This window comes from Lissotriton vulgaris, chromosome 2_1 (assembly GCF_964263255.1).
Source record: "Lissotriton vulgaris chromosome 2_1, aLisVul1.2, whole genome shotgun sequence".
NCBI classification, from domain to species: Eukaryota; Metazoa; Chordata; class Amphibia; order Caudata; family Salamandridae; genus Lissotriton; species Lissotriton vulgaris.
The window spans coordinates 1813209002-1813235569 of NC_141687.1; the positions used below are offsets into that span (position 1 = coordinate 1813209002).

At 47.8% G+C, this 26568-nt stretch overlaps 1 protein-coding gene across 1 annotated transcript in view; it reads right to left on the reverse strand.

The window, feature by feature from the left end:
* FAH (fumarylacetoacetate hydrolase) overlaps window positions 1–26568 on the reverse strand; it is a 150557-nt gene that overhangs the window by 25796 nt on the left and 98193 nt on the right. The window contains exons 8-11 of the mRNA XM_086957886.1: window positions 20419–20518; window positions 16778–16908; window positions 12944–13019; window positions 8885–8931 (exon numbers count right to left, since the gene is read on the reverse strand). Of these exons, the coding sequence (XP_086814012.1) occupies window positions 8885–8931; window positions 12944–13019; window positions 16778–16908; window positions 20419–20518 (354 nt within the window). The remainder of the gene's footprint in view (window positions 1–8884; window positions 8932–12943; window positions 13020–16777; window positions 16909–20418; window positions 20519–26568) is intronic.

Genomic DNA, 26568 nt, shown 5'->3' on the forward strand with positions numbered 1-26568 from the left:
TACACCTGGGACCCGTTTGTTCTCTTCGTCTTCTATTTCTGTCCATACAATCTTTTTCTCTCCCACCTCCCATTCTTTTTCTTTTAGTTTCTCGTAGATGCCCGTGGGCAACAATACCTTTAACATTTTCGTTATATCTTCGTACGTATAATCCCCCATCAGTAACATGTCTTTAAGCTCTCTATGAAAACCTGCAGGGTCTTTATCATGGCACGGGACTAGTTTCTTCATTTCTAACAGTTCTAACTTAGTCAGAGGTGTGTGTACATACACTCGTTTCAAGTTATGATCGTCACCCATAACTGGGTGCACTTCTCGTAAGGGGTTCTGACTTTCAATGCCATGCCGACGTTCCATATGATACATTTTCCTTTCTGGGGGCGGGGCGGGAACATATTCGGAGCTTATGAAAGTGTCATATCTATGGCGTTGTTCTAGAATTATTTGAATTAATTTGGTACTTAAACCTCTCCATCTGTCCATGAGTAGTTCTTCTAATGTTTCGTGTAAGGGACCTGGATCAGAATGTTGATTTCTGTATTTCGTGAGAAGGTGCTGAATCATATATACACCTGCTAATTTCTGCTCGTCTGGGGAAAGGTTCAAGAATGTCTGTGCTACGGTGTCATCATTGTATATATCCGGATTTTCAGTCCATAATATGGCTGACCGGGCTAGTTCTTGTTCATCCATAGAATTGAGTACATGGTACCCTACTCGATCTCGAAGCCTTTTATCAGTCTCCTGGAACTGATGTTCAGCAGAATTCGGGTTTGTCAAGGCAGAGAAAAGAACTTTCTTGCTTTCTGGACGGATGCCTTTCCTAAGGTAAGTTCCCTTACCTACATATGCTATAGTGTCTGTAGTCTTTTCTGGTTCTTCAGGTTCTCCTTCCCCCTCGGAGGAAGCCTTTTCTTTCTCTTCTTTGTGTACGTCTATCACTGCTTTTCTTATTTTCTTGTACATACTGGCTATGCAAGTCCCCTTGTCGTGTTTTCCTTCAGATATATTTTGACCCCACCTGTTGAGTGCATCTAATTCACCCTGATCTGTCTCGGGCCTGTCTCGTTTTCTTATTAGGCAATTTATGAAAAAACGTAATATCTGTCCTTGAACGTCAACTTTCTGATGCTCCATGGCATCCTTAATACTGTCGGGGTCTTTCCCAGTCTGAATAAACTGATATATTCTATCTAGATGCTCGTTCATTCCTGGAAACATCAGCAGGAAATCAGTAGCAGATCGTAACCGTAGTGATGCCATTATCATTCTATCGTCTTTGCCGGGTACTGGATCATATCTGCAAACTGTAAGTTGTCCCTTGAATATATCGAGACGGGGTGATTTGTACGTGTAGGGACTCTGCAAGTCCCCTAGCTGTAACCTGCGTGTTAATGGCGGGGTCTGGGGACCCCCCATCGCACCTCCTGAGGCGGAAGCTTGGACATTATCTCTCTGTGGAGTCTGTATCTGTACTTGAATTTGTCCTTTAGTAGGGTCAGGTAAACGTGGCTTTGGTAGATTAACTTTAGGTATGGGAGGCGGTGGAGGGGGTGGAGGGAGGGAGGGAATGGAACAGGCGGAATCTGATCTTGGGGCGGGTTACCACCCCCGTCCCTGTCGTTAGGCAGGGCGCGGACAGGCAGATTGGTGTAAGCGGGTGCTACATCCTCTAGATAGGAATTCAGGAATATGTCTTTAGTAGTCTTGTGAGTTACTTTAGTTGGAACCAATGGTGACGGTATATTTTTCGGTATTTCTGAAATGGCCTCAGGCGAACCCTCGGCCGCGAGATACATACCGTTTACGATGTTATTTCGTGCACGGTCTATCTGTTCTGACTTTACTCGGATCCCCTCAGTAATTAATTCGTTTTCTCGGGCTTTCTCTGATTCTTTAAGTCTGTCCTCTCTACGTAGTTCTTTTTCAGCACGCTTACGTGATTCCTTATGCCAAAACTCTATGGCGTCTTTCTGAGATTGTCTGGCTTTCTTTTTCCATAATGCTTCCTCTACCTTCATGATGCACTCGGCATCCCATGTTCCAGTAACTGGCCATCTGTGTCTCTCGTCTAGATGTTTAGTATAGTCGGCCCATAAATCTAGATACACTATGGCATCTATGCCATGCTTGTGGTACATAAAGTTTCCAGGAGTATCCTTAGGGGGGATAGGGATTTCTTCCTCTAGTATCCCTTTCCTAGTTCCTATCTGCTTTAACTTGTTGAAAAACGGCATCTTGTTTACTCGGTACTGAACGCTCAATCCTTGCTACTTAATACTAGATACAGCTAGTTATACAAGAACACAATAATGCACATAAAAACAGTCACACTCATACCACGACATTAATCACAAAAAAGGACATTTGCGACATATACGACTACCCCCTATATCAGATGTACTGCTAAACAGCACAGATACACTGCTGAAAACAGTGCAAGAACTTGAATCATCGGATGTACTGCTAAACAGTACAGATACACTGCCTAAAACAGTGCAGACCTGACTTGTGTACCCAAACCCGTCTAGATACGTCCCAGCAATGGTACTCACCGGGAAGCACGGAAAACAGAAGGCCTCGGAAAACTCGACTGGACTGGACTGGACCGGACTCGACTCGACTCGACACGTGGACACTTCGGAAAACTGGTGGGCCTCTTGACACCTCGGACCTTGCTTCTTTCGGCTAGGCTCTGGTCGGGATCCTCCGCACTCCTCACCGCCTCGTCTGGGTACTGATCGCAATCTTCGTCACCTCCGTGGGCCAGAGGGAGATACAGGAAATCCTGCCGGTACGCGTAGTTTCCTTCTAACTGATGGCAGGGGACAGAGCTTGCAACGCACCAACCGGCGCGTGAGGTGGGGGAGGGGTCCCTATTCGGGCGCCAAAATGTCGTAAATATTTAATTTACTATCTTAATTTCTATGCAGGTAAGTACTTAATCAATAATAACTCAATCGGAAAGAAAGAAAACAGAGTCCGTGGTGTTAGAGTTCTTAGGGGTTTTATTCCTTAAAAAGGAATTATTCCGGAATAGGATATCATGTTCCTGCAACCACACGGGGTTCAGGAAGGGATAGAGCAATGTTTTATTGACAATACATAGCTTATATACTTAATTTACATCATAGGAAGCAATATAGTAGGCGTAACAGCTGAGAGTAGACAAGATAACAGCATCCACGTGTTACTAGTACGTAATCAGAAGGCGTGGACTAGGCGTAACTGGAGGTGTGCTCTAGAAATGTCATAGGTAGGTGTCACATGTGGGTGGCACTAAAACAGAAATGTTGCAATGTCAGCAGAAATCAGAAGCTTGAATGCGTGCGCAGCTGCATGACGTGTGATTTGGCGTGAAACTGGAGGGTGCAGGGGGCTTGACATTTACACTGACGGAAAGAGACAGAAGTCTGGCATGTCAGATCAACTTGTGCTTCTATCATATCTGATATCTGATGTTTAGGAACTGAGCTATCTGGGCGGAAAGGTCTCTGGGGCAGAAGCTATTCTATACTGACTGTGAGTGCGTGTATAAGCGCCTGAGTGTCTGTATGAGAAGCGTGGGGGCATGGGCCTTCCATGGGAGCATGGTAACAGGGGCTATGAATTATTTGCACGGAGACAGGCCGGCCATTTGGCTCTGCAGCTGGGGAGTGTTTACTGAAACTAGTAGGCAGGAATGCATCTTCGAGGAGCGGAACAGATAACTCGAAGGTTGTAGTCAGTCTTGGCAGGCAGCAGGCTGAGCTGAGCGTGGTGGGCCGCGCTGGAAGTAAGGCAGAGTTCACGGGTACGGGGGCAGCCTGGGCTGAGGCTTTCAGAGTCAGAAGGAAGGAAAAGGCTCGATGGCAGAAATTCTGGGCCTGCTTTGCCAGAGCTGAAAAACATGTAGAGTACACTACAAAAAGACGTTGGCATAGCATACTTAGGAACGGACTATCCAACCCATTCAGGGTGGGTCTGAAAGAGGACATGTTAACGTTGGACGCAAATGTATTTGCGTCTTCATAGCTGGCACAGGAGGGAAGTTACATGCACTTTAACTCGTACATGGAGACGGTGGGGTACACGATAGGGAACATAACTTGACCAAAAATTTATATTTCCTCAGGTGCATACTTGGTGAAGACTCGGTTCTAACGGTCACATGTGTTTATGACAGCATTGTAATGGCTGTTTCCCCTCAAAATATGCCAACTTCGCAATAACTGTTGCTCAAGTTAAATCATTCGTGATTCCTACCCAGAAGGGGGTTAACCTGAGGCAATTCCACTTTGTGCACCTGAAAGTGGAATTCTCACTGTGGCACTTTGGGCATACTGCAGGGCAGTTAGGATAGACTCAGTTAATTTTACTTGAGGTTAAATATGCCTATGCAGAAAAAGATTATTGTATATGTACAAAGCAGTCATTCCAGAATACCGTCTGAAGGCATAAGCATAATCTCCCATGTTATGTTAAAGATATTTCTCAAGCGCTCGTTCACCAACGTTTTCTAGGCGCTACCACACGATCACTAAATAATCGGCTTACAACAGATTACCATTTATCCTTAATGACTGTAGGAACATCACTGAATATTCAAAAAAAGTCTTCATCCACATAACTAATTCACAGTGGGGGCTGCCAGGAGGGAAAAGTGGTGAGGCAGCGCCGGGGGATTAATAAATTGTAATTAAAACGTACCTGTCACCTCGCCCCCTATGTGCTCTTCTCCCGATCACAGGCTCCCAGAAACCCCTGTGCCTATCCAGATGCTGCTCTCCTGTTGGTAATACTATTACCCAGCATGAGAGCAGCGCTGTGATTGGGCAGAGGGGGCGATTGTCACGTTCCCAGAGAGACTAGGAGCCTGTGCCTGCTGTTCTCTAGCAATAGCCTCTGAGTACTATTTGCTGAAGACTTCTAAGTGTGCATGACGGGTTGGCAGTCCTAAGACAGCTGGCCAAACCATCATGCGTACTTGCAGTGCCCGTTACTGCAAGTGCCCTCCATTCTTGCCTTGGCCCCACCCCAAGACTCGGCTTCTGTCATGAAAAATAAAAAAATAATAAAATAATTTTATCTGCATTTTTTTTTAACATGTTTTTATGCTGCTAGGGCAGTGGGGTGCCGCTGCCATAATGGAGAAGCCACTGCTGCTAATTAATCTAAGTCTATAGCAAATTGGTATACTGGTTGAGGCAGGAATGATTGTTTGGGGGGGAAGGTGAGGGGCTGGTGAAACCCTACTCAAGCAGCAATCACGATTCTTAACAGGGTGAAACACAAGCAAAGCCCAAATTAACCAGTGCTCAACGCTCTGGCAGCTTGGCGCAAGGCAGTCAGGCTTAACTAAGAGACAATGTGTAAAGTATTTATGCAGCACACAAACAGCAATAAAAACGAAAACACAACAGAAGAAAAATCCTACAATTTCGAAAAATAAAGGTAAACTGTAGGGAATTATTTGATATCAAAACAACAAATATCTAATCAGGAGAAACGGAGATATGCAACTTTAAAGGTTTCCGTAAAAATTATGGTTGAAAAGCGCAAAGCTCCAACAGTGGTAATCTGATCGCGCGGGCTGGGATAAAGTCACAAGTTCAGGCCAACCATGATAAAGCGTACGCCGGATACAGGGACCACTTCAGTCCCACTGAGAAAAGTACCTTAAATCCTGGTTGCGGATCACTGCACCATGCAGCGGCAGTCCTGAGGTGAGATTCGAGATCCGTGTTGAGGATGTGTGTGCAGCGGGGGTTACAATAAACTGCGAGGGCTATGATGTTGGCTTGCGTTGTGTTCGTGTTGTGCTGCGTCGGTTCTGATGAGGTGCTGCGAAGAGCTGTGTCGGGTTTACGTCATGCTGCATCGATTCGGCAGAGATTGCACCTGAACCACACTTTCCAGGGTCTAGGACTGAAGGGATACTACGTAGGGGGTTAGGACTCACAGCAGGCAGAGTGCAGTTGCAGGGGTTAAGATGGTTGGAGCCTATTTTGTCCCTGAGACTCTGATCAGAAGACAAGGCAAGTAGCCTTTTGAGTCACTCGGGTGGCTCTGGGTTCAAAGATGCAGGTCCAGTCCATATCACTCAGGCAGCATGGCAGTCCTTCTTGCAGCAGCACAGCAGTCTTCCACAGGTCCAGATGTTTACTGAAGAGTTGGGTCTGAGGGTCCACTATTTATATCTGGTGCCCACTTTGAAGTGGGAGAAGCTTCTAGAGTCCTACCCTACAGAGGTGTCTCAAATTTACTTAATCTCTGCCCTGAAACCTGCTTGTCTGGGGTCACTAAAGACTAGTGTGAAACCCTTTGGGAGTGTACTGAGAGAGAATTTTTGTGACGTGCAAGTGTGGTAGGTTACAGCTCTTCTCCCCTCATCCTGTCAGAGATGGCCCATCCTGAAAATACCTATTCTCCTTTTATCTCACTGTGTGGGAGCAATACACAAAAATCAACTGCCAGCAACACGTAGTCATGTGACCCAGGATTTGCTATGTTTCGATTAACCCCGGTCGCATTTGGACATGTAGCCCACCTCATTGCTTTTGTAATTACCTAAATACACTCCTGTACTATTCTATTTTAGGTGGGAGAATAAGAACACATGTTCATAAATAGAAGGATAGAGTGAAAGGGGCGGTCAGAATAGAAGGGCAAACATGCGGCTAGAGAAAAAGGATAGAAGGAATAGTTGAAAAGGGACAGGCTGGAGGACCGAGGAAATGGGGCAGATAGGAGAACAGAGGAGAGGGGACAAGGAGGAGGCATTAGGAGAAGAGGGCAGACAAGAAAATAGAGGAAATGGTCAGACATCCGAACAAAGGAAAGGGGACAGAATAGAAGACAAGCATTTGCCATGCAATCAGTCTCGTCTTTGGGGCCTTATATGTATTTGGCTATGCAGCACATTAGCCTGGGTGCTGAAACATCTACTGTTCTTTAATATGTAGGGAAAGTGAGCACCAAACTGCGTGACATGCCAGGTATGGGAACACATGGAGAGAAATATTGCCTTTCAGTGGGTCCAAAGCTCTGTTCTTAATATAAAAGCAGGGCCTTCAATGGTCATATCACTGAAAATACAAGATTTGAAAAAAATATTATTGTCTACGGGTGCTCATGGAAGACAATTTCTATGGAGCGGAATCTACAGAATGCTTAAGTGATTCTGGTATTTAACTGACCTCTGCTGGTCGTTTTCTTTCAAGTCAGTTAACTAGAGGCAGTTGAACAGAAAAAAAGTCCCTAAGCGGAAGCAGACTAGTCCTAGGGCTGATCTCCAGAGCTGACAAAGTACATACACATATAAGTATATACTAAAGTATATACAAGAGGTCTCGATAACTCGACCTAATAAAGGGAAGATGAGAAGTGCAATAAGAGGGACAGAAACTGTTTTTTTTGGTTTGTGTCGTGGGGTGGTGTAGGAAAGAGGATGGAAACAGGCACGACAAGAGCAGCTGAAGGGCGCTCAAAGCTCCTCAGTGTCAGTCATAGATGCTCCTGTCAGATTAGCGGTCAGGGCAGGCAGATGCTATCTGCAGCCTCAGCCGTCCACATTCAATGCTTTTAATTATTTAAAAAAACATTACAATTGATTCTAGTCTCTTATCGAGCGGACACAAGACACTGTGCCAGCATGAACCCCGGCAGGGGACAACCAGCCCTGCCCCCATCACAGAGAGGGTCGCACTCCTAGTCGGGCCTCCTCGATGCAAAATGGCACATTCATACAAAGAACAGACAAGCAACACGAAAATATGCGAATTTTGGAGTTAATTATACATTATTAAAGTGACCTGAGCAAAGCGAAAAAAGGAGCGTAGGGGACAGCAGGAGGAAGTGTGACAAAAAAGGTGGAGGCAGGGCCAGCTTCACCATGGGGGAGTTGGGCCCAGGGCGCCAATTTTCAGAGGGACCCATGAAGCTGTGTGCATTAAGGCTATGCCAACAGCAAGGCCCTTCTCATCTTATTCCAGGGTTGTCCGTATCCCTGCCCGTTCGCTGCTTTCAGATTTGCCAGTTTAAAGTGGTGTTATAGGACAGGAGAGGTTTTACCACTATCACCTGCGCCAGGCAGCCAACCTATTGGTGATTTAGGTGATCTGGGGGAGGTCTGGGGGTGTTTGTGTTCAGGGTCTATACACTGCTCAGCCAGGGAGTGACCAGTGAACCCAAAAGGGAATCCCCTGCCGCCTCGTTTAATTGAATGCATCACATACGAGGAATGCAACACCAAATAGATATTATTTCACATGCTGTGAAGTCTGTATTACATTAGGAAAACAGCTCACATTTCCTCATGCTTTGGTGAAAGGGGGGGGGATATATGCAGACCTTTTTCCCCCAATGGTGACAAAACTGAGATACCACTTCTAGGGCCAAAGTAACAATTTACTATTTCAAGGTCCCTTTAAACTCTCCTACCTTCTCTGGCTTCAAGTCACAACAACTATAAGCAACCAGAGCCTGCTGGAGGGCGCCAGCTTACGCTCGTCACCAGAGGTACCCAACCCAAGAACCTCCTTCCAGGTCATGATCTCTGCCACATCCGGCCTCATGGTCCAGTAGCGAGCAGCAGTCGGGAGCACAGTGGCCACCAGACTCGCAAGTCAATGGACCCCCATGCCCATCAATCCCTCGGACTGCCACAAAGGAGCCAGATGCAATTCAATCCCAGTGGTCACCGACTTTCACTCATCCACAAAAAAGACAAAGCAACAATTGAAGACAAAATAAGAATGTACAAGCACACCAGTCGAGCAGACTTCTGATGCTCTTTGGTGCGCGTATGGGGGGCAGGTAAAAAACATAATTCTCCCTGAATATAGTTGGGAGACACCCAACCCTCCGAGAACTAAGAAAAATGTAGCTAGAGGAGAACTCTTACCTTGAAATTGGATTTGCAGAGAGTTGCAGGCGCGGGCATCTCCTTTCCTACAGAGGAAATCACAGATTTTCATGAGTTACTATCCGTAGCTGAGAGCAGGTAGGGCAATAAAGAAATTAATCCATCCTAACTTGAACCAGGAAACCAGAAGAACATCTCAAATGCAACCTAAGCCCAACTCCTCACTCAAGGCACCCCATAACTGACCCTCGGTCATCTTTTGCTTTGGACTGGAATGAAAATATAACCGATCAATGAGAAGCCATCAGTTACCATTTCAGGGGCAGCAAACACACCCTTCTAACCTCTCTCTTGGCAACGAAAATCTGACCATTTAGGAGGAAACCCAAATTATCATTTGTCTTGGTTGAGCTCTCGGTCACTTAAACCGTTTCCCCATATTTGGTCATTTTTATATTTAAACTTCTCTGGCATGTGTCCTAACAGCTGGAATATTAACGTCCATCTTTATGCAGTGCTTTAAGCTGGAAAGAAAGACTGACTTGTCCAGGGTCACACAATGGTGAAGAGGAGATTAGAACAGATATTTGCAAGACCCACAACCAGCAACGAAGTTTTTATTTTCTTGCCGTTTTTAGGTCTCGTCAGTCAATGTGCTTGCGCATTGATCTTGCGAGAATATAGGGGCTTATCCAGAGGTTAACCAAACTGGCGATTTCATCCAGTGCCCGTGAAAAGCAAGCTCAATGCGCAAGTGCATTGACATAAAGCGCGTGCACATCAAAGCCAGCCATCTGCCGCCAGCAGCTTCACTTGAAAGGCATCGCTCCACCCCCTGCTGCATCAAAGGTTTTCGTCTTCTCTTTTTGAGAGCCTGCGCTGTCCTCATGCATTTCTCCTCCCAGTCACCATTTGTCTCTTCAAAGGCTCCGCTCCCCGCCCCCCCTCCTGCACCACTCTCCTACTCCCACGGAGCGCATGGCACTGCTTACATTTTACTTTGACGGCCGCCAGGCCGTCTCTCGCGTTTTTTTTTTCTACGGCCGTCTTTTCCGCCCTCTTATCACCGCAGCGCATGGCACTGCTTACATTTTAATTTGACGGACATGTAGGCACCACAAACATAATTTTATTTGGTTTCCTTCCCGCTTCATGGTCGGCCGCAGCACTTTACACACTAGCAACGCTCACCCACGACCACTGTTTGCTTTACTGTGAAAACTAAGCCTCTCCCTCCCACCCCCACCCTCCCGCAGGAACAGTTCCACTTCGATAATGCTCTCTCTGTGTCGTGAATTCCTTGTTAGAGAGAGGCGGGAGGGCTGACTTTAGAAAGCGCATTTCTTAAAGGTGCACAAACTCACAGCCGGTGCACGGAAGCTGCTTCTCGCCTCTCCTTGGCTTATCGCACCTCACTCAAAAATTGCTACAATGTGTCATCAGAGGCCCCACGCATTGCACTGCACACATAGCGTTTATGTACACTGGAACCGCGCTTCATGTTTGAGCGCGCCGCACCAGCAGCGATTGATTTCCAGTGCACTAGGTACTATATACAATAGATTTTAAACTTTCTATGTTCCTCTCCTCCACCCCCGGAGAGCGGGGAAGGCCATGGAACCCTTCTAAACATCCCTCTTCTTTTTCCCTTTTTGCTTTCTTTGCCTCTCCTCTGTTCCTGCTTGCCCCCGATTCCTTGCCCAGCCTCTAATTGTTAGCCCTGTCACTGTTTGCCTTCTCTGACCCTCCGCCGCACTTCCTTGATTTCTGTAAACCTAATATGTCCCCTTTTTGTGTGACTTTCTCTGACCCTGCTTGTTTCACCTGCCCCTGCTTGCCCCAGATTCTTTGCCCTGCTCTTGCTTGCTTCCTCCAACACTCTTCTGCCCCTTCTGACGATCCTTTATCCCTGCTTGCTTTCCCCAGATGCCTTGCCCTGTCCCTGATTCTCTGTCCTGTCGTTTGCTTTCTCTGGCCCTCCTCTGTCGTTCCTTGCTTTCGATGACCCGCCCCTGTCTCTTCCTGGTTTCTCTGTCCTGCTTGCTTCACTGTCCTCGTGTGCACGTCCAGGCTTTCCACCCACCCCCACCTGTTGCTTTTGCCCTCCCTGTCCCTACTTTGAACCCTGCACTTACAGTTCACTGGTTTGTGTTCTTCAATGCCTCGACTTGCTCTCCCGCCTCCGTATGCCTTCCCGTCTTTGCATGCTCTTTGTCCTTACTTGCTCTCACTGCCCCCAGACGCCCTTTCTAATACCCCTTTCTAGCTCTCCCCTGTCCCTGCTTGCTCATCCCTGCTCTGCCTTCCCTCCCATGTGCAGCTCTCCTGCTCTTTCCCTCTGTCCCCCTGCTCATTCTCCCACTCTCCCTGCTGCACCTGTTGCCCTACTCCCTCCTACCTGCTGTAAGTAATCCGGCCTCTGACTATTACTCGACTTCGTCTTTCCCTGGAGAGAGCTGATGCCAGCCGATCGTCCTAATGGTACTCCTTTCATCCCTTTCCGTCTGTGCCTGGCCAGTAACAGGGATGCGCTGATAAACAAAGATGCCCTGATGTAGTTGTGCCTAATTTACTGTGGCATGAGTGTGACTTACCCGTGACCTTGCCTACCTGCACTTCCTGTCTCTTTGTCTCGTTTTTTGTATGTTCTTTTTCATCAGCACTTTACCCCTATGCTACTGTTTCCCCTCCATCCTTGTTTTTTTAGGGGACTTGTTTGCATGTTTTGACGTGGCTGCATTTTCGTCACAATAAAATACACTGAACATATTCTTCACAAAATTTATTTACAATAGTTTAAGCTATTGCTATTATAAATTACAAGAACTTTTATTTAAGTATTAACTATTTGAAAAAATTAAAAGCCATTTGTATTTGTTATATGAATACATGTAAGTCACGTACATACAAAACATGTGGCATTACAAATGCTATAGGTGTCACATTTGAAAAAGTTAAAAGTATTGGCACTGTAAATGACAAAGCTATTAATTTTGCTATTTTCAAGACCAACACATAAAAAAACATTGCCATTTACCAAACCAATAGCTCCAACTTTTCTAATGCGAGACCTACTGCATTTCCAATGCTTGTTGGAATTTTAAATCTAAAGTCGTACACTTCACACAGGGGAAGGGTGGCACTACACATGCAAGAGACTGGGATTTATCCTGCAATTCTAACTGTAGCAATGAAGGATATTTTGAATGTACTTGTATTTTGTTGGCGCCATTTATACACAGAGGCTCCGTATAGGCGAATAGCTTAGCACGTCACAGATAATAAGCAATACATTCCAGCACTGCTAATTATACAACCGTAAAGGGGGGTGTACATATCATTAGTATACTGGATAGAACATAGTGAGCTGGACAGCCAATCAGAATGCTCCCTTTGCATGCTTTAACTACCGTTACAGTCCTGATCATGGAGCACTCTGTAGAGGTCAGCCCCTGTCCGCGTGCCGCCTGCACACACCCTCAGTCAGTCAGATGGTAGGTGCTGGGAAAAATAGTGGCTGGCACAGACCTACTGCTCACACATTTCAAAGCTTGTTTCTAGGTTTCATTTAGAAAATTCAAAACTCTATGTGGGTGGATTTACTAACAATATTCCTTCTGCCTCGGACTACAAGGGCAATCAAATGGAAGGGGAGGGGGGGTCTGAAAGGTCCGGCGTAGTGAAATAAGAGTTGTTGGTTTGTAGAAGCCGGGGAGAAGTCAGTTTGCTCACAGAAGGATTCTGCAGAAACGGGGGGCTTACAGTGCAACCAGAAGTGTTGCAGGTAGGGGGCAGTAGAAGCAGTTGGGGCGTCCATTCCGAATCCTGCTCGTACGAATTAGATGGTCTTTTCCACTTTTTACACCTTCAGACTAATAAAGGCAATGGATGCAGCTCTTCTGGGAGTAAACGTATACCTCCTTCATTGGTATATTCTCGGATGTGATCGAGACATCTGTAGGACTTATTAGGTACAGACTTGTCCACAAGAGAGGCTGCAGCACGGTCTGCTGAGGGGTCTCCTCTAGAACCACCCACAGGGGATACAGACACCAATCCCTCCAACTCAAGACACAGATGCATTCAATCCAACATTACCTTGAATGGACACCGCAAGGTTTATGTCAAACCTGTATGGACGATCGTCAAGGAGGTAGGGATGAGGCAGAGGATCCTGCAAAGAGAGAAAAAAAAAAAAGATCACGATGCCGCCAGGGATGAGGGAGCAGGGATCAGGAAGACTGACAAGAATGCCAGGAAGAGGGCAGAGAGTGAAGCATGCCATGGAGGGAGCCAAGCATGGCAGGAAGCTGGGAAGGAGCGAAGCATGTCAGAAAAGAAAACAAGTTACTTACCTGTAACTGTAGTTCTCCAGTATTGGAAGCTTTCATAGATTCACATACCTGAATAATTTCCCCGTCGTCGAGACAGGAGTCTCCGGTATATAAAAAAGCAATGCTTAGCAGCTTAGCAGGATAGCTAACCGAAAAAGAGGGCCTAGGCCCATTTCCCTTAAGCAACCCAAAAACCTTTGTTATGTAAAAAAGGACCAACATTTTCCCTTGGCCAATCAGATCTCCTCACCCTCTAGAACCCTCCTGAGAGAACCTTCTGCCCCTCAGATTTTCGGGCACTTGTGCTATAATACCGGTTATGCCAAATCCGAGGTGAGCCTCTCAGGGGAGGAGGGTCGGCGTATGTGAATCCATGAAAGCTTCCAATACTGGAGAACTACAGTTACAGGTAAGTAACTTGTTTTCTTACTCCAGTATTGGAGCTTTCATAGATTCACATACCTGAATCAGAATAGCGATCAGTAAATAATAGGACATTTTGTTTTTGTTACCTGCTTCCCACAAATAGGTAACACATGATACTTGCACATAGTACTAACTGTATCAAAATACTCAGACATATAGCCCATAAATGACATATCCAATATCCTACAACAATAAAATGTGCTTTTCCTTACCAACCAAGGAAGGAGGGATGACAAGGCTCACCGTTATTGGAAAAGGTTCCTCAGCACCACTTGTCCCACTGCTACATCGCTTCTTGCATGAGCATCCAGTAATGCCTGGTGAAGGTATGTGTACTCCTCCAGGTAGCTGCTCTGCAGATGTCCTGAATAGAGACGCCTGAAAATAGAGCGGTCGAGGTTCATACTGCTCTTGTGGAATGTGCACGAACACGTGCTGTCAATGGCTTCCCCGCCTCCTGATGACAGAATTGAATGGTATTCGAGATCCATCGTACAATTCCCCTTTTTGATAACGGGAAACCTTTCCTGGGGGCACTAAAAGAAAACAATTGTGTAGATTTTCTGAAAGGTCTTGTCCTTTGCAAATAAAACTTTAGGCAACGCTGGACATCTAGAGTGTGGAGAGTCCTTTCCGCCGCCGTAGATGGTTGAGGAAAGAATCTTTTCAGGATTAATGGCTCATTTAAATGGAAATCCGTTGGTACTTTCGGAATAAATTTTGGATTTGTTCTGAGCACCAATATGTCCTCCCTGAATTGCAGAAAAGGTTCTTGCGTTGCAGGGCTTATAGTTCTCCTACCCTTCTGGCTGTCAGACCTATTAATAGAGCCACCTTCCATGATAGGAATTTTAGATCAGTTTTGTGAATTGGCTCAAATGGTGGTTTCATCAGTTGTGATAAGACAATGTTCAGTTGCCATAGAGGCGGTGGAGTCCTGATACGTGGGTAAACTCGAAACAACCCCTTCATGAACTGTTTCACAATTCTTTCCTACCACAGAGATGGACCTGCTGAGTTTCTTTTGTATCTAGAAATCGCCGCAAAATGCACTTTAAGAGGCATGGGCTAATCCAGACTTTGCCAGCCTTAGTAAATATGGGATGATTTGATGCGCCTCTGCCCATAGAGGATGTAATTTGTTCTCCCGACACCATAAGCAGAATATTTTCCATTTCATCCTGTATGTCCTATTAGTGCTTCCAGCTCTTGCCAGGATTTCTCTGCATTCTGCTGGAATGTTTAAGTGATGAAAGCCAGGCCGCTAATTGCAGTGATGTCGGGTCTGGATGCTGCACTTGTCCCTTCTCCATAGTCAATAGTGCTGGTATCGGCTGTAGACGGATTGGCTCGGTCTCTGATAAAAGGAGCAGCTCTGTGAACCAATGCTGCCTGGGCCACCAAGGGGCTATCAGTATCATTCTGCACGGTTCTTTTTTCATCTTCGGTGGAAAGGCATAGGCAAAGACGCCTGACAATGCGATCGAAAACGCATTCCCCCATGAGCCCCTTTGGTGACGCCATCTTGCAAAGAATTGGCATTTCTTCTTCTGGGCTGTGGCACACAGATCCACCATTGGTATTCCCAACTTGGCAAAGATGGTCAACAGCGTGTCCTGATCCAGCTCCCACTCGTGACCCTGCCTCACATCCCAGCACTTCGTATGCCCTGATGCATCATAGTAAAGGCAGTGCATGACAACACTTACTTTGGTAACAGGCTTTCATTTTTCACCATTGTTGGTGCAGCCAGTGATGTGTATCTCTAGATGTGTGTTTAAGGATAGTTGCTCTTCTTCAGTAGAAAGCAACACATTCTTTTTGGGGGAATACGGTGCAGGTAAGACCCCGTACAGAGTTCAGTAAAGGGTAGATGTCCTGTGGAGGTAATATGACAGACATCAAATACAATGCAGGTATAGAAGCTGCCTAGAAATGCACGGCTGGTAATGTGGTCGCTACCAAATATTGGTCCGGTAACATGTGGCACTCCAAATACAGTACAAGTAAGGTGGATCCCTCATTACAGTGTAGGTAAGGCGGCGGACACCATGTACAGAACAAGTAAAATGTCCACCTAAAACAGTGCTGTTAAGCTCCTTTCCTCTCATTATGGTACATGTAAGGTGCCCATCAGCATATAAATTGCAGGTGAGGTGCATATCACAGAATACTGTGCATACAAGCACAGTACTGGTGTGGTGCCAGCCAGGAAACCCAAAACAGGTAAGAAGCTCACCACCATATACACTCCCTGTAAGTAACACATTGGTGGTATGAGCCCCTCTCTGAATGGCCCACATTTATATGGTGTTGCAATTATAATCTTATACAGTGCAGGTGAGACGGTCCTGGTTTGCTACCAAATGCAAGTCAGATGCCCCACGCAGTATACAGCGCTGGTAAGAAGTTGTGTGGGCTGCCTGCCACTGAAAACAACATCGGTAAGGTGTCTGCCGCTTGTGTCAATAGCCAGGGCCGGCTTAGGGCAGTGCGACTGGTGCCTCCGCACTGGGTGCTGGTCTGTGGGGTGGGCGCTGACCTCTGGGGGAGGTGGCACTGCGTTTAGCAATAACTTATGATTGGAGAGATGGGAGCACTTTTGCCCGGTGGTCGTGAGAGAATCCGAGGAAGCGGTCGTGGGGTGTGAGGGCGCCAAAAGGGTGTACCTTCCCCATATTCAGAGGACACAATCTTACTTTCAGGGTATTTAGAGGTAGTCATCTCATCTATCATACAAGCATTCAATGACTGTTCGCCATCTTACCTGCACAGTATTCAACCTCTGTCATGTTTCATAGAGGCCAGTTGTGGGCATCTTTTAGTTACCAGAGTGCAAAGTAGGTATCCGAAGTAGGTACCTTAACTGAACGGTCCGGAGGGCCTCTTCCATGCCTGGCCTTAAGAACATGGGCGATGTTTTGCCTGCACTATATTCAGCCAAGACTTTCTTACCAGAAAATTATCTGGATACGGGAATCTTCTTTGCCTTTCGTTTGATACTGAGCAAAAAACAGACATTATATTCAATATTCCCTGCACCATATCCAAGGTCATCCTCCCAGCTTTATCCTCAATGGCTAGCACACAGGCTTCATCGTGGGATCTTGCCTCTTATCTGTAATGCATCTTGCATATTATCTCCAACTGTAGTCAGTATTGGCCATCTTACCTGCACTGTGTTTGGAAGTACAAAGGGCATCAGAGCCTCCATTGGCACGACCCACGGAGAGATGGTTGTCCCAAAGCTCTTCCCCAGAAAAGGGCCCAACGGAACGTACTCCCACTTCTGAATATCACGAGCTGAGTAACAGAAGACAGAAAACACAAAAGTCACTGATTTCCAAGAATATTATCTTCTCTCGTTCCTCAATATGATTTCTTCCCTCACATTTGCTCTTCTTCCTAGACGCCCCAGGCCATAACCTGCGCTCCAACCCCTTCCTAATTCATCATCCCACATTCTTCTCCTAACACTTTTCTTGTAGTTCCTCACCGATCCCAGCTCCAGCAGTACTGTTTTCCCTAACTGTAACCCTACTTCATTGCTGCTCCCACCGTAGTAGCCAATACTGTATTTTCTCTCTTCTCATTCAGTGTTCCTGCCCTTGTTCTCGTCCAGGTCCTTTTCTTTTCTCTCAATCCATTTCCATATTCCCCTCCTTCGATCAAGCCCAAGCACCCTCCTAACCTCCCACAAGCTATTTCTTCATCCTCCCACAGGATCCAGCCTCTTCCTATACTAAACTCTGCATCTTTCAACTGGCTGTCATTTAATGTCATCCCTCCCTCTGTCCAATTCTTCCACTCCAGCCTTTAATGCATCCTCCGCTCACTCAATCCTTGTCAACCAATACTGCCCTAATGCAGCCCTTCTCCAAACCTCCTCGCATCACCTACCGTCCATGGTCTCCTCTCATCCATATACTCTGGAGCTCCTCAATATATGTCCAAGCCCTGTTACTTTTTCAGATGATTTAATTGTTCGCTTCTTGTTAATCCCAGACTCTCTCCTGCCCTCTGGGCAGCCCCAGTCTTTCCAACATCCCTCACTCCCCTCCCGAGCGCATCATTTCAGCTTTTACCCTGGTCTTTGCACTTCCTTGTTCAAGCCTTTAACCTGCTATTGTCTGCGTCTTCCCTCATTCCAGCCTTTCCTAGTTGTACTCTCTCGTCCCAAGTCATCCTCCCAGCACTTTTGGAGCCAACATATGAAGCATAGACAGGGGAGTTGATCACCAAAGATCCGTGACTGACAGACAATGTGACAACGTGATGAGGAGGAAAGGATTGAGCTTGAAGGATATTTCGAGAAGTGTGCTCAATTTTTACTTTTCATTTTTCAGAGCCGCAAAGTTGTCCATAAAACAGTAGTAGTGTGGCTGGTGACATCTCTAGAACTCAACAGTTTATCTTTCTTCTTGATATCAAGACTTGTGCTCATTAATATTTTGATAACTGGCTTCTAACACTTCTTCATTGGATCAAGGTAAAAGAAGTCCATGTAATTTACTGAGAGGCCCCAAAGGGATCAAAGAGATCTGAGAACTCTTTGATTGTTCTCGGATCTCAAAGTTAAGCCATGGCCATTCCCCTATTGGTCACAAAAGGCCACTTTCGTACCCAGACTGGCACTGGAGGCTTGTCCATTTTCCAATTTGTCCCCAAATACATCTGCCTTTCCTTAGCCGACTGTAGAGTATTTTTGAATTTCCAAAGGTGTCCTGGATGTTATGGTGTCATGTCTCATCCCTTACCATAAAGCACAATTAGAGTATCCCCAGAGGCATGTAAAAACGACAGAGGAGACAGGAAGCATCTGTGGCAATGAAGTACACGCCATGAGGAAAATAACCCAAACTACACCATATTGCAGAGAATGGAAATCACAATTCTGGAAAACATAATGAAAATATAGAAAATGCTCACATTATAAGTGCAAAGAAGCAGTTTCTATGTCTGATACAGGATAGGCTATTACCAGGGAGAAAGGCAAGATAAAACCTCCCAGAACCCAAAAATAAACACACGAAAAGCCCTAAAACAAATGGCATCACCATGCAGAGAAACACAAACATAAAAAGACTTGCTTTGTTACCAGCCAGCAAGAAAGACTATACTGCACAGAAAAGGCAGAAAAACATAGCAAGTTAACGTCTGATCAGGTACACAAGGGAACACATGTGATGTCACTTTCAAAACTGAGGGAAGACATGCAGGAATTTGCAATACAGATATCTGTGATCACTTGATTGGAAGCAGTACTGAAATAATTGAGTCAATTCATAGAAAAGTACAGAAGTGACGCTCACAAGACTTCCTCATGGAGGGACCAAGGAGCAGGACACACTTGGCAGCATGCCTTCCCTGCCAGGAAAGAACAAAAGAGGTTGCCATGTCCTAAGATTCCAACTCCACCAAGCGGACAGATTCAAAGGACCATGCCAGGAGACTGACATGTGTAGGTTTCGCCTTGAGATATAGAGTCAGGTCTCGGGGTTAAGATGCTGTAATGGAGCTCATGTACACATTCAAAAGAAAGAATATCCAGACTACAATCCTGGCAAGGCTCTCTCTATAAGCAGGGATGATTAATATACGACTCAAACACCACATATCGAATATACCAATGGGAAAATAAGCGATGCCTTCCGGATCCAGGTCTGTCCCTGGATTGTGGATGACGTGCCATATTGGAAACAGGGTTCTACAGAAGATAGAGCATGCAGGGGAGCCAGGAGACTTTGGACGAAAAAACTTTCACACCCCCAAAAATATCAAGGGAACCAAAGGCGCAAGATGCAGGCAGGAAGAAAGTAAAGTTGGCAGCAACCTACCAAGATTTCCTGGCCAAGTCTGTGGTTGAATCTTAGGGTTTACTTCTATGCGACAGGTTGCGGAAGGCACTCTTGAACTATACCTCTCATCTCACTGCTTACATATCCTTTGCCGAGCAAAGTTATGAGGCCAGATTAGACCACAGATCGTTATTTTTGCCTCTCCATAGGATTTCCAGTTTCTTTTATTTTTACAGATTTTAAAGAGATGCAATCCACACAACAGAAAGGCCCTCCCAATAGATCATAGGATTAAGAACTTCTGCGTTGGAGCGGGAGGCAGGGTGCACATGAACTGAAGTCTACAATGCTGGTGTAGCACTGCACAGACCGCCCAAACCAAAGCGCCTTCCCATAGCAGCATAACTGGAATTTACTGGGCTTATCTGGGTTCTGTTCACAGGTCATTTCTAGAAGGAGGGCACCTATGCATGAGTCCTTCCTTGCCATTCATGGCCACACACAATGAAAAGGCATTACAAACAAAGGCTGAGGCAAGTCATTAAAATGACTTCATATTAAGTTCAACGAGTCCATGCTGTTCAAGTCCGGTAAAAGGCTTCATTATGCTTATAGTTGACGTAAGGTTTGGATTAGGGGCCCGGGGTAGGGTTATCATAAGGGTTTGAACTAGGTTTATGGTTGGAGTGAGTACTACATGCAAGATAAGTTAAACAGTGGGTAGGGGTATGGTTTGCATTAGAGTTAGGTTTCGGGTGAGTACAATTTTGAGAGTGGGATTACCTGCTAGGGGAAGGGTAACCGATGAGGACGAAATAGGGTGAGCAACAACATTGTTTTTGCAGATGCTTTTATATTTATGTTTTTATTTTGGCAGACAAAATAATATTAATGAATATATGTGCTGTACTTTGTTGGTTGTAGGGGCTCTCTGAAAATGTTATCTGCATTTGTCTTCTCTCTGATAATATAGATCGCTATCAGTATCTGTAATACATCAGTACATATTCCTTACCACTCCAGTCATTCATGAGGACCATCCCGAAAATGTGCTCCTCGGCCTCTTCAATTACAATAGGCTCTCCCAGTGGATTTCCAGGGCCTGTAAAGAATGCCTGCCACACCGACATGACAGCGTTAGCACAACTATATATAGATAAAGGCGCTACAAACAGTAATGAGCACAACTACATTCAAGACAAGAAGACACCACAGCAACTTGCCATATCACGTGTCCGTGCACGCACACCGGATATGTATCAGCATAAATAATACAATAGACTATCGGTACAATTACAAGGAAAGATGCCAGCACAAGTCATACAAGGAAAGAAGTCAGTCAGTAGAGATACACAGAGGAAGTGCCAGCACAAACATAAAAATAAGATATCATTACACATTTCTCTGGGTATTGAGTTGTAGAGTGGCCCATATCAAGTCCAAAGCGGTGGGGTCGCGGGATCTTGCGCAATATTAAAACAACAAACTAAACTTACTTTGCCGCCAGGCCCTGCCTCTCTGCTCCTGCTCTCCTCGTGCAACTCGAGGAACAGGAAGCAGGCCACACTGACCAATCACAGCGTTGTAATTGGTTAGCACCCAGGCTCCCCTGACCAATCACAACACTGCAGGACAGCGTTGTGATTGGTTTTGAGCAGCCTGGTTCGATGCTCAACCAGGGAATGGGGGCCTGGCCTATTTCTCCATGCAGGCTGTAATGCAGCCTACATGGTAAATGTGTTAAGTGTGAATGACTGGTTTGGGCGGACGAGAGGGCCGATCAAACAGTTATTGCGCACTTAGGAGTGGGCAAACCACTCCTCCCCTGCTCCGAAAGCAGAGGAGCCCCTCCCGCCCGCAAAGCAGCACAAACATAAAATGATAATAAATTTAAGTAATTATCATTTTCATGTTTCTTCTTTCTCGCACTGCTTAAAAGCAGTGGGGAGATGCTCCTCCGCCATAGCAGGGGAGCCGCCACTGCAGTCTTCTCCCCAGTCAGTGCAGTGATATGTTTTCTGGATTTCTCTCCAGAACATGGTCCAAAAAATTGTTTTTCTAGACTCTTTGGCACTAAAGTCGTCGTCAAAGTACCAGCATGAGACAGAACTCTGGACTACAACCACCCACAACCCACTGTGCATTACTTGTGTAAGGCGCATTTTAGAGAACAATCAGTCCTGTAAGACTTCACAGTAAAAGTGGACCTCAAACCCTCTCATCATAAATAGACACATTTAAGGGCACCAGAACTCAGAAATATATTTTAATGATTTATTAAAATTCTAATGCACACAATAATAACTATTATCAAAATAAACAAGATAGTGGCAATGATGATACTTGTCAGAAGGCAGAACAGTAGAAAATACCGATACATTATGACGATATTACAGGGCTTCTTTGCGTTAATAACCCAAACAAACCCCTCCTTTCCCTAGGCTAACAAGCTTAGCACCAAAAGGGACTTGAGTTTTATGGATGGACCAGACACCTTCCTCTTCTGGACAACTGAAGCAATGTTCAGTAAAGCAACCCCCGTTGCCGTTCCTTTCTGCATCTTAGATGCTTTGTTCCGGCTCGGTGATGAGCAGAACGCACGGCTCACTGCACCTACCCAGTAGTCTTCAGCAAGGAAATGTGTTTACAGCTAGTCAATGAACCTCAATCTCAAATCCAGCTAGTGAATGAACCTCAATCTCAAATCCAGCTAGTGAATGAACCTCAATCTCAAATCCAGCTAGTAGAACAAGTTACTTACCTTCGGTAACGATATATCTGTAAGAAACATTAGTTAGTGTTAGATTCCTTACCTTAGAATATCCCCAGGCGTCAGTCTGGATCCGGAAACTTTTGCGTAGCAGTACCCCTGCGCGTCGGTAGGCGTCGTCTGCAGGCGTCCCCTGCGGCTCCGCGTCCGTCGTCGGCGTCGTGCGCCGTGATGACGTCGCTGGAGTACATAGACGCCGCCTCCGCGCGCTGACGTCAGTTCTTTGCACACAGCATTTCCGCGCCAGGAGACGCAGAGCCATGAGAGAACCAACACTGGTGCCATGTAAAAACTAGGGCCCTGAAAGGGATGACCTTAACCCTAGGTATCAGTTCGCAGAACGGGGAGGATGGGTGGGTTCGGTAAGGAATCTAACACTAACTAATGTTTCTTACAGATATATCGTTACCGAAGGTAAGTAACTTGTTCATCTGAAAGAAACACGTTAGTGTTAGATTCCTTACCTTAGAATACATACCCCAGCAATACCAACCCCGGTGGTGGGTCTGCGAACCAATACAACTACACCAGAAAGTCCTGGAGGACAGAACGGCCAAAGAAGCCATCCCTCCGGACTTGGCTGTCCAGGCAGTAGTGCCTCGCAAAGGTGTGCAGCGAGGCCCACGTAGCCGCTTGGCAAATGTCCTGCAAGGGGACTCCCCGGCCCAGGGCAGTGGTAGCCGCCGTGGCCCGAGTGGAATGGGCCCTCAGCCCAACAGGAGGCTCCTTCCGAGCCAAAGAGTAGCACGCTTTGATGCAGAGGACGACCCATCGAGAGATGGTTCGTTTACAGACCGCCCGTCCCTTCTTCGCACCCACGTAGCCAACAAACAGTTGGTCATCCACCCGGAACTGGCGTGTGCGATCCATGTAAAATGAAAGCGCACGTTTTGGGTCCAGACGATGGAGCCGCTCTTCATCCTTCGAAGGATGCGGAGGCGGGAAGAAGGAAGGGAGGGTAATGGACTGCCCGATGTGAAAGGCCGAAACAACCTTGGGCAGGAAAGAAGGCCTAGTCCTCAGAACCACCTTATCAGGATGAATGGACAGGAAAGGAGGATGGACGGAAAGAGCCTGGAGCTCACTCACTCTCCTGGCAGAGGTGATGGCAACCAGGAAAGCCGTCTTTAAAGTCAGGAGACGGAGAGGACAAGAATGAAGGGGCTCAAAGGGAGCACACATTAGAAAGGTCAGAACCAGGTTCAAATCCCACTGAGGCATCACAAACGGAACAGGTGGAAACATGTGAGTGATGCCTTTCAAGAATCGAGTTACAATCGGGGATTTGAACAAAGAAGGCTGATCAGGAAGCCTTAAAAAAGCTGAAAGGGCAGAAAGGTAGCCCTTGATAGTGCCCAAGCAGAGCCCTGCTGGGCAAGAGAAAGAAGAAACAGAAGAACCTCCGAAAGAGGGGCAGAAAGAGGATCCACAGCCTTTGCTGTGCACCATGCCACAAATCTGTTCCACCGACAGGCGTATACCGACTTAGTGGAGGGACGCCTGGCTGCCAGAATAACATCACAGACTTCAGGAGGCAAGGCAAATGGCCTCAACTGTCGCCGCTCAATCTCCAAGCATGGAGGTGGAGACTGGACAGGTTCGGGTGGAAGACCGTCCCCTGCTGCTGCGACAGAAGGTCCTCCTGAAGGGGCAGGCGGATCGGGGGACCGACTGACATGTTGAGTAGCTCGGGATACCAGTATCTTCGAGCCCAGTCCGGAGCCACAAGGATAACTTGGGCCCGCCGCGCCTGATCTTCTTCAGCACTCTGGGCAGAAGTGGTATAGGCGGAAAGGCGTATAACAGACCGCAACTCCACTCGCGCCGAAAGGCGTCGCCGTGCGAGTGCCGTCTTGGAAACTCCAACGCGCAGAACTGATGACATTGCGCGTTCTCTTCGGTGGCGAATAGATCTAACCAAGGCTCTCCCCATCGCAGAAAGATGCCTTGCGCCACGTCCGAGTTCAGACGCCATTCGTGATCCATCGAGCACCGACGGCTGAGTTCGTCCGCCCTGGCGTTCAGAGAACCTGCCAGGTGTTGAACCGTCAGAGTCACGCCCTGACGTTCCAGCCATTGCCAGAGGCGCAGAGCCTCCTGGCAAAGGGTCCACGACCCCACACCGCCCTGTTTGTTGCAGTACCACATGGCGGTGGTGTTGTCGGTGAACACCTGCACTACCCTCCCGTTGACAAAGGGGAGGAATGCCTTCAGTGCCAGACGAATCGCCCGCAGCTCCAACAGGTTGATATGGAGCCGGGACTCCGCCGGAGACCAGATGCCTCTGATCTCTGCCTCTCCCAAGTGGCCACCCCAGCCCTGGAGGGACGCGTCCGTCACGACAACGTGCTCCGGTTGGGGAAGGGAGAGGGACTTGCCCCTGACCCAATCGCGGTCCGCAAGCCACCACTGCAGTTGTCTCGCAGTGCCCTCCGAGATCAAGACGTGGTCGGACAAGTTGCCCTGATGCTGGGCCCACTGAAACTTCAGGTCCCACTGCAGAGCCCGCATCCGCCACCGAGCGTGATGCACCAGAAGGATGCAGGAAGCCATCAGTCCCAGCAGCCGCAGCGTCAACCTGACCGAAACCCGGGATAGCGGCTGAAAGATGGGAATCAAAGCCTGAATATCCCGAACCCGCCGTTCCGGAGGATAAACCCGAAACTGCGCCGAGTCCAGAACCGCTCCGATGAAAAGGAGCTTTTGAGAGGGACACAGGTGTGATTTCGGCACATTGATGGAGAACCCCAGGTCGTGCAAGAGGTCTGCCGTCATCTGAAGGTGGTGGACGACTGTCTGGGGCGAGCCCGCCTTCAACAACCAGTCGTCTAGGTAGGGGAAGACTGAAACCCCCAACCTGCGCAGATGGGCTGCGACCACCGCCATCACCTTTGTGAACACCCGTGGGGCGCTGGTAAGGCCGAAGGGAAGCACGATAAACTGAAAATGCTCCTGGCCTACCGTGAACCGCAGGTAACGCCGGTGGGCCGGCAGGACGGGGATGTGAAAATAGGCGTCCTGCAAGTCCAACGCTACCATCCAGTCTTGTGGGTCTAGAGCAGCCAAGACCTGAGCTAACGTCAACATCTTGAACTTCTCCTTCCGGAGGAAGCCGTTGACGTTCCTTAGATCCAAGATAGGACGTAGGCCCCCCTTGCCCTTCTTGGGCACCAGAAAGTAGTGGGAATAACAACCACGCCCTACTTCTGGCCCAGGAACGCGCTCGATGGCCCCCTTGGCCAAGAGGGCCGTAACTTCCTCCTGCAGAAGCGTCAAGTGGTCCCCCGACACACGGTGGTTCTGCGGTGGCATGGCTGGAGGAGAGGTCTCGAAGGGGAGGGAGTAGCCCCTTCGGACGATCTGCAGCACCCACCTGTCCGAAGTGATCGTGCGCCAGTGAGCGTGGTGATGGCGAACCCTGCCACCCACTGGCGTCACATGGGGCCGAAAGCACGGACTAGGAGGATTTTGGGGTAGATGCTGCGGGGGAAGGTGTGGTCTGACCCCGCCGTTGTCCCCGACCGCCACCACGGCGGTTTCCACGGCCGCCACCGCGTTGGAAGGATTGTTGCGGCGCGTGGCTGGCAGCACGTGTGGGGGCGCCCCTTCCTTGGCCACGAAAGGGACGAAACGAACCCGGTTGCTGACGCTGGGTCGAGAGACCCAAGGACTTGGCCGTGACCCTGGAGTCCTTGAAGCGTTCCAGCGCGTGGTCCGCTTTGTCACCGAACAGGTGACAGCCATCAAACGGCATGTCCATCAGGGCATTCTGGACATCAGCCGAAAAATTGGCGGATCTCAGCCAGGCGTGGCGACGAATCGCCACCGTCGTAGACATAGCCCTGCCCAGCGAGTCGGTCGTATCAAGACCACACCGAATTGAATATTTCGCTGCATCTCGGCCCTCAGCCACAGCCTGACCGAGCTTTGCCCGCACCTCCATGGGGCATTCTGGCAGCAGCTCCGCGACCGTATCCCACACAGAGTGGGTGTAGCGGCCCAAGAGGCAGGCGGTGTTGCAAGACCGCAGGCCCAAACTAATGGACGAGAAGACCTTTTTGCCAAACTGGTCATACCTCTTGGATTCCCGGTCGGGCGGGGCCGACGGGAATGCGGACTGGGAGGTCGAGGCCTGGATCACCAGACTCTCAGGAGTGGGGTGGGTAGACAGGTACTTGGGGTCGTCCGGACAAGGACGGTGGCGCCTGGCCACGTTCCGATCAACAGGCGCACCTGAAGCGGGCCTGGACCACGTGCCCAACAGAACGTCAGACAAGGCTTCATTAAACGGCAGCAGTGGCTCCACTGGGCATGACTGCGGTTTGAAAACCTCGGTGAGGATGTTAGGCCTCACGGCCGCGACGGGGAGCTCAAGGTGTAAGGCCTTGGCAGCCC